The sequence below is a fragment of the Phyllopteryx taeniolatus genome, chromosome 6, assembly GCF_024500385.1.
Source record: "Phyllopteryx taeniolatus isolate TA_2022b chromosome 6, UOR_Ptae_1.2, whole genome shotgun sequence".
In the NCBI taxonomy this organism is placed as follows: domain Eukaryota; kingdom Metazoa; phylum Chordata; class Actinopteri; order Syngnathiformes; family Syngnathidae; genus Phyllopteryx; species Phyllopteryx taeniolatus.
Genome location: NC_084507.1, coordinates 20,702,260 through 20,714,998, shown reverse-complemented (window position 1 = coordinate 20,714,998; position 12,739 = coordinate 20,702,260). Strand labels below are relative to the sequence as shown.

General features: G+C 39.6%; 2 protein-coding genes across 5 annotated transcripts in view; one reads left to right on the top strand and one right to left on the bottom strand.

Moving 5' to 3' along the window:
* col6a4a (collagen, type VI, alpha 4a) overlaps window positions 1–5,047 on the bottom strand; it is a 41,497-nt gene extending 36,450 nt beyond the window's left edge. Inside the window, exon 1 of one of the 2 annotated variants that reach the window (XM_061775438.1) lies at window positions 4,985–5,047. The gene's annotated coding sequence lies outside the window, so the exon portion shown is untranslated. The remainder of the gene's footprint in view (window positions 1–4,984) is intronic. The other variant, XM_061775435.1, reaches the window with a different exon arrangement.
* A 1,806-nt stretch (window positions 5,048–6,853) lies between these two features.
* On the top strand, window positions 6,854–10,016 carry rpp25l (ribonuclease P/MRP 25 subunit-like). Of its 3 annotated transcripts, XM_061777547.1 has the most exons (3): window positions 6,910–6,998; window positions 7,623–7,690; window positions 8,419–10,016. In XM_061777547.1, exon 3 carries the CDS (start codon window positions 8,419–8,421, stop codon window positions 9,028–9,030), a length of 612 nt encoding a protein of 203 aa, XP_061633531.1. In that variant the 5' UTR covers window positions 6,910–6,998; window positions 7,623–7,690; the 3' UTR covers window positions 9,031–10,016. The 3 variants fall into 3 exon arrangements, with proteins under 3 accessions (XP_061633529.1, XP_061633531.1, XP_061633530.1); XM_061777545.1 differs by lacking the exon at window positions 7,623–7,690 and having other exon boundaries at window positions 6,854–6,998; XM_061777546.1 differs by lacking the exons at window positions 6,910–6,998; window positions 7,623–7,690 and adding an exon at window positions 7,016–7,327.
* The last annotated feature ends 2,723 nt before the right edge of the window (window positions 10,017–12,739 follow it).

Genomic DNA, 12,739 nt, shown 5'->3' with positions numbered 1-12,739 from the left:
ATACTATCATATTATTACTATACATATACAGTTTTCATTTTGAATAACTGTTTTCAAACTTTTACAAACATTTTTTAATTGAATCATTATTTAAGTTTGACAACCACTGGACTGTATAATAATATTTAAAAAGTCAATTGATAAAGGATTGTGTTTTGTTTCAAAGAGACATTTTTTTTTTCCGTTTGTAGTTTTTGGCAGATGAGTTTGATGTTTAGACGTGTGACTCAACCAAGGATAAAGTTTATTCCTGATCTAAATCACTGAGGACATGACTAATTGCTGCCGAAGGGAATGTTATTTGGTTGGTTGGTTGGTTTATTGGTTGGTTGGCCAGGACACGTCCTCACACGTTTCTTCCTGCTCAGCCTTCTTTGCCTTATTTGGTCAATGTCAACGCTAACAATGTCCACATTCCTGCTGGGGCCTTCAAGACCTTCTAGATAGAACATCTCCAGGAAATTCCTCTTCTTGGGTTTCTAGAGCGCAGGAAGCCAGACGGAATGTTGAGCTGAGACAGCATACTACAGGATTTCACCAAAGACACCCCTCCAAAAAAATAAAATAAATAAATAAATCATCAACACGCCCCGCCGACTTTGAGTGGATGCCAACCGCATAAATATTTCTACTTTTTTTTCTCTTTGAATAATATTTATGTAACGTTATCGTTCTGTTTTGAGAACCTACAGAGTCGACTGCGACATGAGAGCCGAGAGCAAGGACATTAAACTCATTTTTTGTCGCGGGCCACATCGTAGTTCTGGTTTCCCTCAGCAGGCCGGGATGTCTGTGAACATCACATAAATGTAAAATCACCTCATCATACTTATTAAAAAATAAGCATGGTATGGATTTGTATATAAAAGCATTAAAAGAACTTGTCACTAACGACAGTATAAAAGGCACAATACCACATTTTTTTTCTTTCTTTCTTTTTCTTCTAATGAAGAAAATTTGCTAATTTCCAAAATATATTCTGCCAAAAAGAAAGGAACAACTCCTTTTAGCGAGAAACATGAAGTGAAGCCCTGTGTAAACGTGTATTCACAAGAATTTGGGGGAACCTATCCTCAGTTATTTGCTGAAAAACTCACCTATACGTAAAACCCTGTCTAATACAAAAGTAATGTTTCGGCACCATCTTGTGGCAGATGAAATTAGGCAATTATTATGATTATTATTATTGTCATTATTATATATTTTTAGAGTGCCTTTCAAGGGACAAAAGGACGCTTGGCGCTTTTATGAATTTTATACTAAGTGATGTCACCCCCTGCTGTATGGGAGGCACCTCCCTACCAAGGTTATAATAGTTTGGGATTTTTCATTAGCTTTAGTTTTTACTTTTTGTTTTAAAAAACTCTGTTTTAATCATTTTTTTGACTGTGTTTGTTAGTTTTACATTTTTTTTTTAATGTAGTTTTAGTTTTTCTAATAACAGAGTGTTGTTGCCAGGTGCAAGATTAAAAGTTGCTGTGTAATAATAATGAGAAATACCATTTTAAAAAATTATTCAGTTAGGACAGATGACCAACCATCCACAACTCAAATATTTCCTCCCTTGCTCGCCGTTGTCCACATTTTTTTACGCGCGCAAACCAATGTTTGCATGAATTGACAGAACACCGGCATGTTTCTGTAGACACGTTACTCCTAACATTAGCTAGTGACATCATATGATTTGACAAGATGTAGCTCAATGATTGTAAAAGACAGGATACGGGGATATCGTAATACATGTCGTGTAGTGTTGCCAGTGACGGTCCAAGACACGGCAGGATTTTACGGCAGTAGTTTCACATATTCCCATCGTGAGAGACCAAGGTTGTTTGATCCAGGCATTAAGGAGAGGGAGTGATCTGCAACACTAGAGCCTAGAGAGTCAACAAATGACTCAACCACGATATAGAAGCCTAGAGCAGGGGTGGGAAAACGTTTGTGCTCAAAGGCCACCTTTGATATTTAAAACGGACCAGATGCGACAGGTCATTTGTAGATAAGGTAGAAGCTTAAAAATACATTTGTATATACATTATTCATTTGAATTTAAAATAGAATTTTTTTCTAATGAAATAAATTATAATAAATTACCCAATTATTGAACGAAGTTAACACAAAAATGTTATGTATTTATATTTATTACTAATATTTTGAACTAACATAAATTATTTTTTTTTAAATATAATTAGTTTAACAGATACATGTAAAATTATATAATCTACTAGTATGATATTGTATCACAATAAATTAACAAATTATTTAATAATAAACAATTTTTTTAATGTATATGTTAAATTGTCTGTTTTACTAATCTTGATGAGAATGTAAAGTATGTGTAATGAATTGGTGCCGTTCATATCATTAAGAATAATGAAAATAACTTTTCTATTCTTGCATATGAAGGACTAAAGCGGAAAAAGGGCAGTGGTCGTATTATCGTCAAGTAGAAGGTCGTGTGCGTGTGCTCGTTTGAGTGTGTGTGGTCTGTTTACATTTGACACACGAAACATTTAAGCGTGTGCGTCATTTTCTTTTTGTGTGTTTGAAAAGTTGCATCTGGTCATCATGAAAACTGTTAAAGTGATGTGTTGTCATATGGCCTTGTCTTCTTCTACTTCCCTTATTTGACAGGAAGTAGAAGAAGTTGACTAACAGCTGAAATTAAGTACAAACAAATATGTTTTTAAAACAATAATAATAACTTTTTATAAAGCGCATTTCAAGGGACACAAGAACACACGCGTAACGCTTTTAATATTTTTAATAGTAAGTAATGTCGCCCCCTGCTGTAGGGGAGGCACCTTGATACCATTCTGCATGTGAGTGTCGAACACTCCGAGGGGCGGGGCCCACTTTCTTTCTTTTTTTTTTTTTTTTTAATCCCCACAATGCAGCCAGTCCCCGCCCAGCCCGAGAGCGAGACGGTGTCCCCTGTTTGGTGGAAAGGGGGGCGAATAGGGACGCCCGACAAGGGAACGATAAGGGGGGCAACCCGGGGAGAAGTCACGGGGCATGAGAGGGGAGCCCCCATGCCAAGCAGCCATCCAGCCAGCCGGACGGCCCCAGCAGCACTGCAATGAGCCTCGTGGAAAAAAAAGGTTTTTTTGTTTTTTTTCCCACTTGGAGCAAGGGAAAGACTGCACACTGGTCTACTAGAAGAGATGCAGCACAATGACGAGCCAAAAGAAGAGGCAGAGAAGGTCCTCAACTAAGCTCCAGTAATAGTCGTCGTTCCCACGGAGAAGAGAGACTATAGGCCTGTTTGTATTGCAGTATGTTCTGTTTGTATGCGTTGCTGCGCCACGTGTGTTCAAGTAGCAGTTGTTTGAAGGTTTATAATACTGTAAAATCTATGCTAATTTCTGTTAGCCTGTCTCTGGCATTTTTCAATGTACAGTATGTTCACATTAAGCTAAAGGCTTTCTTTGGATGAAATTATATGGTTTGGTTAAACATTTTGGAGGTTTAAATATACCATGATTAATTCTCTTGAGTTTTATGTGTGAATATTAAGGTGAACTTCATCTGGGAGTGACAAAAAAATGCTTGAAGCAAGCACGCTTTGTCTCCTATTTGGAGAATTGTGCAAGCAAGAGAGTTTTCTTCTTTTCCCCCAGCTGACGTCATACGATATGCTCCCATTTCTTGACAGCAAGAGAGTGAAAACAGGCACTAAGCGATACTTGAAAAAAAAAATTCTAAGAGGTTTAAATATGTTTAAAAAGCCTGGGAGACTATATTTAAAAAAACGGATGGCCTCTGTATACGACACCTATCGAGGGAATGTCTAGAATGAATAGTTCAAATGTGCAAGTAAAATGTTGAAAACAGTTATTTTCGTAATAAAATAATGAGGCGTTCTAGTTTTATACTTTTTTTATGTTAATTTAATTAGAATTGAAGCGGTATGGAAAATAGAAGAATGGATAATGAACCAATTATTTAATGCAATCAAAAATAGATTATATATTTTTTACAGTCAATCAATTAACCACCTCTTGATCATGTAAACTGCTCAGTGGGCCAGATTAATACGTGGCCCCCGGGCCATAGAGCATGACGTAGTGGATGTAAATGTAAAACGTGCATATCGTGTATATAAAACTTAAACATGTACAAGTGAAAACAAATGAGCTGCACCAGCAGGAATTCACAGGCTGCTGCCTCAAACTATAGAAGACAAATGCTGGCAAAAGATCAAAAGTATGCTTAAACGCTCATTCTCTTTTTTTCAATACCGTCATTTTGTCCAATTTTGGTCCTGTTACATCACATCATTGAAGCACTAAGAGTCTTCTACATGATAAAACAAAGTGCAATTAAAAAATATTAGTGATAGTAATTTAAGTAGAGCATTAGAATCAGAAAGACATTTTCAACGGCCATTTTTATAGTCACACAACATTGATGCAGCAAATGAAAAGATGCCAAACACGGTGATTAAAAAGTCCAACTCACAAACATTTGCAGACGTGTGGGGGTCTGTGGGACAGGGCGCCGTGCCACAAGCCCCCCACACCCACCCCCTCCACCACCATACATCCTTCTGGTTCCACTTGCACTTAATATGCTTTTGCCATCAACAAAGGTTTTCATTTTCACATTTATGTAAACCACATTTCAAGTGGTCGGAACTTGAAAGAATCTTCCTGCTCATATTTCCTTAGAAACATTCCATCCATCATCGTGTGAAATTCATAACATCACATGGATGTTATTAATTTCAATTTTTTTGTCTTGAAAGTTTCGTAGTAAACATAATTAATAAGATTTGTTTGATCACCGTCATGAAATAACTCAAAATGTATTTAAAATATTTACCAAGTACACATGAGAAGCACCTGAGAGGCTTTCCTCATTACATTCAGTTCAATTATGACCTTTATCATCGTCATCATCAATATGATCATCATCGTCAAACTCCAACACACACAAAACGCTAATGTCATGCACAAACAAAAGAGAGGAGAGAGACACTTACAAGTCACAGCTCGGACGTCCGCTGCACGCCAAATTCTGCGATAAAACGGCCTTGTAGGGTGGTGCAGCCTGGGTCCTGGTGGACACACCCCCCCCCCAAGACCACCCCTTCCTACACACACACACACACACACGCACACACACGTAAAAGAGTGAAGAAGAAAAGTATTTTCGTATTTGCACAACTTCATTAAATGAAATTAAAGCTGCAAGCATGAGGGGGCCCTCACAGCCCCATTTATCCCCAAGGTCATCAAACTTTACATGGCGTACGCAAAAGATAAAAATAAAAACAGCTTCATAATATAGCGTTAGACATCTGTTTACCTGTTTCCAATTGAGGCTCATTTGGACGAATTCCCTAATAGTTTATTAAAGTCGAGCTCTGGAATTTCCCCCCAAAAGGCTGCTTCGGACCAGAATGGGGGACTTCCTCTTCAATTATAGGCATGGATCCTTGACACTTTTTCGTGCCTCCTGCTATGACAAATATGTCCACTCAATTTTGTGTCCATTTGTGAAAGTAGTGTTCGTGGCAGAATTTTGTAAACTTTCCAGGCGGCACTACTGAGGGAATTATTATTATTTTTTTTTTTTTGCGTCTTGTTATGATAGACATGCCCTCCCAATATTGTCCCCATCTGTGAAACTAGTATGGGTCGCTTTTTTTTTTTGGCCCCCTGCCCACCCCCCCCCAAAAAAAAAAAAAGGGTTCTCAGGCATGTTGAGACCCCCCAAAAGACCGTTCTCTCATTCACTCATTGACTTGTCAAAAGGATAATAAACACAATCATTACAAGAGGGGCTTCACACTGCCTGCTGGTCCGAGCCAGAACCAAACAACGAATAATGTTGCGAGAGTTGCAGGCCCGTGCACACCCATGCTTGTCAGGGTGGATGTTTTCTTGGATATGTGGTGTAAATTTAGTAGCATTAAGACAAAATCTCCAGGACCAGTTCGTCTTTGACGGACCCTTGGAAATAGCCAAATTGACTCTAAAGTGGTTGTTTCAAACCAACATGGCAGACTTCCTGTGTCTTTTTGGACATGGGTTCTTGAGACATTTTTGTGTGTCTACTCATGATAGACATATCCTACCCAATTTTGTACTGTTAAGTCAAACTGACTTTGTGGGATGGATTTTTACAAAATTTATGAACCAGTTTTTGGGGTACATACCTGGAAACCTTATCAAACATTCGTCAGGAGGAGATTTTGAATACAATGAATCCCATCTTTATTGCCGTTCATAGTTCGCACCCCTGGTATATTAGTCTGTCTATGCGTTTTACATTATATGTTGGCATTAAGCCGGTGGACTTTCATGATATGGAAAAATGCCAAATTATTTGGACACAAATCACCTCCCTGAGAGAAAAAAGTCCAAATTTCACTTTTATGGTTTTTATGTGTCAGTTTTACAGTAAACTTTAACTGGAAGCGATAAATAAACAACTTGAACTTGCATCTTATTTGGAGAACTGTTTTGAGTGAGAGTGACAGCAGGTGCAAAGGAATACTCAAAAAAAGTTTCTCTTTAAAACTTTAAGTGTTTAATAAGTTTAATGTGTGTCGGAGGGGTAAGATGGAAAATATTTCGATAATGGTCTCTCTATATCGTGGATTTTCACCTATAGCAAACGTTCACTGTAAGTGGGAACTCCTCAAAATGGCAAATTATTTGGAGACATATTCCTCCCTAAGAGAAAAGGCCAAAAGTTAATTTGTTCAACCTGTCTACATAAACTTTAATCGCAGACTCAACATGTACCAGTCACTACCTGCGCCCTCTTTATCCCCAACAGCATCATCATCATCATCATCATCTTCATTCCTTCACACCCACGCAAAAGCACGCACACAGAGCCACGCCCCCCTCCACACACCGCCGCCAAGTCGGTGTCGTTTGCGTCACTCGTTTCCACTTTACGGCAGCGTGAGAAGCGCACCCAAACATGTGAAGGAAAACCTCGGAAGAAAATAAAAGGAAAGAAAACGAAAAGGAAGATTCCAAGTGAGTTAGCGTTTCACATTCAGTGCGAGCACACAAGTTCTCTCGTTCCCGAGCGTGGCTGTGATGTTGCTTTGGGCACAACCGAGTAGAATTACAAGGAAGCCTTTTGAAATCTACTAGCTAACCAGTTCGTGTACGTTTGCAACGCAGTGGCCATTTGAAGTAGCTTAGTCGTCACCTCGTCTACATTGTTAACCTGCTAGCCACTAAATAAAAGTCTCAATTATTGTGCCGTCAATTTTGCATTTACTTTATGATACGACTCAATCCAAACCATTTCCAGCAACAGAGGCACCGAGTTGTTGAAAAGTTAACATCGTTCGCCTCGGGTGAGTCAAGTTGTTCATGGTAGCATGGTGACATCGTTTAACATACTAATATATAGTAACATATCTGAACATAATGTAACACACTGTGACTTTGTTACCAGTATGTTATAAAAGATTACGGTGTGTTAAACTACGTTAGGATATGTTGCACTATATTACAAAATGTTATCTCAGAATCAGTGTTTCCCACCTTTTAGTGCGCTAACTCACATATTTTACATGAGGGGGGAAAAGAAATAAATAAATCTCAAGACACACCAACAAATAAAAATGTCATTAAACATTCATTATGTAGCTTCTGCGAGCTAGTGGAAGGACATTTATTTTGCTGTTGCTGCCGAAGATTGGTGAACAAAGATACAGGTGCATTATTTGTATTAAATAAATACTTTTTTATCAATTAACATTAGGGATAGACCAATTATCAGCCTGGAATCTGTGCCGATTTTTGACGCCGTTGATGCATATCGGCACCTGCCTTTTTATATATCTGACGGCCTATAAAAAAATACATTTAAAACTGGCTAAAATTCAGGGAACTGTTTATATCCATCAATTTGTTTCCCGCTTAGCCCTGCACTTTTTGTTTTTGTTAACAACTAAAAACTAAAAAAAATAAGCAAAAGCTTAACATTTCAGTTGTATTTAAATTTGCGAAAATGATTTACTGCAGAAAACTATAGGGAGATTTTTTTGGTTTATCTATGGGAGCTCCCTGCACTTTTTGTTAGAATTTTAAAACCAAGAGATACATGTTGTCTAAGATAACACATTTAAAAAAAAGCTTTAACATGTTGCCAATCTTAGAAGCTATTTTATAAAAGTAGCTTACAGGCATTTTAACTAAGTAAACTGTTGGAGTTTGTATTCTTCAAAATTTTAATATCAGTATTTTATCTTTGACTGCAAATGAGTATTGCCTGCAAATATTGGTTATTAGCCTCCTTGAGTACTAATCATTGGTATTGGCCCTGAAAAAAAACATATCGGTCTATCTCTAATTAAGATGTATAGCAAGATAGAGAGTACCTGTCAACAAAAGTGTTTTGATGTTCACTGTGTGTTGTGTCTGTGTGTGTGTGCGCGCGCAGATGGAGAACTACAGTAAGGTTCGCAGTGTGGAGCATCCGTCCGTATGTCCGTTCAACCCTGCCGCCGACACACCGGAGGTGCGCGTCAAAGACGGCAGCAAGATCCGCAACCTGCTGCGCTACGCCCTAAGCCGCATGGAGGCCAAACCCCGGGCGGAGAAGGGCGGAGGAGCTGAAGGTGAGGTCGACGAGGGTCCGCCGGCCCGTCCCCTCTGCCGCCAGCTGGTGTTCACGGCGAGCGGCAAGGGCGTGTCGAAAGCCATCACTTGCGCTGAGCTGATGAAGCGGCGCGTCCGCGGCCTCCATCAGCTCACCTCGCTGGCCAGCGCCATGCTGACGGACGTGTGGGAGCCCCTGGAGGTGGCCGTCGGCCTCGACAGCCTCACCGTCAGCAGGAAGCTGCCTGTCATCTGGATCCTCCTCTCCAAGGACCCTCTGGACCAAAGCCTTCCCGGGTACCAGGCCCCCGGACGCTGCGACAACCTTTGGACTCTCTATGAAAAAGAGGAGGGGGGAGCACACAAGAGGAAGAGAGGTGGGGGCGGGGGTGGCAGAGGAAGGGGCGGAGGGCGTCACACAGGACGTTCCCGAGACTTCAAAGCACCCAGTTGATGATAAAAATAAAAAATAAAACAGCAAAAAGGGTGGAAATTTTCCATGGGAAGTAAAGTTTGGGAATTCTGGGGATTACTGTGGTACCTTGACTTAAACTTAGCCCAACTTAGCAGTTGTTTGAGCTGTGAGCAGTGGTTTGGTGTGTTTCTTTTTGAGGGGTGGGGGGGCAAAATTAGACTTACAAGTGAGCTTCAGTCAGTCCGCCCCTAGATGGTGACAGCGAACTAGTCAAAATCCTGCCACCATCACTTTGTCATTGAATAGTGCAGCTAATACAAAATTGGGTTGCAACTCTTAGTTTGTGTTATCAAGAATATAAATACTTATTAGACAGGCCAAAGTTGCACTAATTGAAAAGTAGTGCATTGCTGTCGTCTTGTGGCATCTACTCCTATAGGCAATTATCAACCTTTTTAGAAAGGGTGTCAGTTACTCGCAGATCTTCGCTATTTGAGGCAGAGTCCAGTCCCTAAAATGTGTATTCATTGCAGTGACCGCACAAACACTATAGGAGAAATTCTTTAAAACATTTGAGTGGAAAATAGAAATGCATAGTTATTTTAAAAATGTCTTACACCTCCCATCAGACTGGAAACGCAGCGTTTCGTGACAGTCATGGTAACATCATGTGACTCGTTACCATCTCTTGTTACTGTTGCGACTTGGCTTTGATTTGTGGTTCCATTACAGTGTGATTACTTTTAAGTGTATATTGGTCAATTATGTTTACAGCGACCCTTGTGAGGATAAGCGGCTCAGAAAATGGATAGATGGATGGATGTATTACATGTGAATACATATTTCTTAGTGTGACCCCGTAACCACTGCTAAAGCAAAGCAAAGCAAATGTATTTATATAGCGCATTTCATACACAATGTAACTCAGTGTGCTTTACATGATTAAAAACATTTTAAAAACAAAGAAAAAAACAGCTTATAAACATTTAAAACAAAGAGAACAAATAAAAATTCAATTAAATCAGCATACAGTGCAAGAAATATCATTTAAAAGTGGAAATGCTCTAAAAAGCAGGTGGGGGGAAGAAGAGTTTTTAACCTGGACTTAAAAACATGCACACTTGGGGCTGACGTCACTTCTGTTGGCAACTTCTTCCATTTGTGTGCAGCATAATAGCTAAATGCTGCTTCACCATGTTTGCTTTGGACTCTGCTCCACTGTTTGACCCGAGTCTGTCGATCTCAGAGCCCTACTGGGTTTATACTCCATTAGCATTTCATTCATGTATTCAGGACCTAAACCGTTTAGTGATTTATAGACCAGTAGCAGAACTTTAAAATCTATTCTAAAGCTGACTGGAAGCCAGTGTAAAGACTTGAGAATTGGAGTAATATGCTCTGACCTCTTTGTTCTGGTCAGAACCTGAGCTGCAGCATTCTGAAAGAGCTGCAGCTGTTTAATGCTCTTTTTAGGGAGTCCAGTCAGAAGACCATTACAATAGTCAAGTCTACATGAGATAAAAGCATGGATGAGCTTCTCCTGGTCTGCTTGACACATGCAAGCCTTCACTCTGGATATATTCTTCAGATGGTAGAAGGCAGTTTTAGTAATTGATTTGATATGACTTGAAATTCAGGTCAGAATCTATCAGAACACCAAGGTTTCGGACTTGGTCTTTGGTTTTTAAAGTGAGTGACTCCAGGTATTTACTAACAGCAGTCCTCTTTATTGCAAAAACAATTCTTTTGTTGTGGTTTCATTGAAGAAAATTTTGTCTCATCCAGTTATTTATCTGTTTTAGACAGTGACACAACACCTCAATTGAACTGTAGTCATCTGGAGACACTGCTAATTAAGTCAGAAAATTTTAGCAAAAAATAAAAATAGACACTAAATTAAAATTCATGTGACTGTCATGTATTAATATTACACGTAATAGTGCATATTATGTCCTAAGTTACCATAAGTTACCATACTGTAGCATATGGTTACATGGTGAAATAATGTAACAGCATAACAAATTGTCTTCAAAAGATATGTAAGACATTGTAACCTGTAGTAACAGTATGTTACTTTGTTACCATGTTACTACTATAGGTTACACTGTGTTACACTGTTAGGATCTGTTACACTATATTCCTGTCGCATTAGAGCAGTGATTCCCAACCTCAGTGGAGCCCAAAAATGTCACAAAAACTGCATAACACAGGCCAATTAAGTACCTTCTGCCATCTAGTGGAAGAACATGTTATTGTTCTTCGTGTCGCTATACGTCGCTGGCATTGATATGAACAAAGATACTGTACATTATTTGAAGTAACTAAATCCTTTTCAGACCAGTAAGTAGATGGATTGATAGATATAGTACATGCGTTGAAAGATATTTTATTCATACTGTGGGGGGAAATTAAATTGTCACGTTCACTCATTTAACCTCATGCGAAGTAAACACAAATACAAAGAGCAAGCATTGAGGAAGAATCAGCTTTTTATTTGATTTTATTTATTTTTTTATTATTATATTTTTTTTTTTACACTAATCTAACAAGAACGAAAACCGTGACGTGTCTTGTAACTAGTGGTCCAGATTTATGCGCATACAACCCCCCTTTTGGCAAAAACCTTGGTTGTCAGTTTAACAGTCTTGTGGGTTACAAGCACCACTAGTGGTAGGCGAGCTCCCTTTAGTGGTACTTTAAAGGGTCAACTTAGTAAATGTTTAAACTACATAATGTTACATACAGTAGGTACGGAAAGTATTCAGACCCCCTTCAAATTTTCACTCTTTGTTATTGATTGGACTTGATTAGGAAAGCCACACACCTGTCTATATAAGACCTTACAGCTCACAGTGCATGTCAGAGCAAATGAAAATCATGAGGTCAAAGGAACTGCCTGAAGAGCTCAGAGACAGAATTGTGGCAAGGCACAGATGTGGCCAAGGTTACAAAAAAAATTCTGCTGCACTTAAGGTTCCTAAGAGCACAGTGGCTGCCATCATCCTTAAATGGAAGACGTTTGGAACGACCAGAACCCTTCCTAGTGCTGGCTGTCCGGCCAAACTGAGTAATCGGGGGAGAAGAGCCTTGGTGAAAGAGGTAAAGAAGAACCCAAAGATCACTGTGGCTGAGCTCCAGAGATGCAGTCGGGAGATGGGAGAAAGTTCTAGAAAGTTGACCATCACTGCAGCCCTCCACCAGTCGGGGCTTTATGGCAGAGTGGCCCGACGGAAGCCTCTCCTCAGTGCAAGATACATGAAAGCCTGTATGGAGTTTGCTAAAAAAAAAAAAAAAAAAAAAAGCACCTGAAGGACTCAAAGATGGTGAAAAATTATATTATTTTGTCTGATTAGACCAAGATCGAACTTTTTGGCCTTAATTCTAAGCGGTATGTGTGGTGAAAAGCAGGCACTGCTCATCACCTGTCCAATACAGTCCCAACAATGAAGCATGGTGGTAGCAGCATCATGCTGTGGGGGTGTTTTTCAGCTGCAGGGACAGGACGACTGGTTGCAATCGAAGGAAAGATGAATGCGGCCAAGTACAGGGATATCCTGGATGAAAACCTTCTCCAGAGTGCTCAGGACCTCAGACTGGGCCAAAGGTTCACCTTCCAACAAGGCAATGACCCTAAGCAAATAGTTACAATAATGAAGGAGTGGCTTCAGAACAACTTTGTGACTGTTCTTGAATGGCCCAGCTAGAGCCCTGACTTAAACCCAATTGAACATCTCTGGAGAGACCTGAA

Coding starts and splice junctions, on each gene's coding strand:
- rpp25l (XM_061777545.1), top strand. CDS start 8,419: ATGGAGAACTACAGTAAGGTTCGCAGTGTGGAGCATCCGTCCGTATGT.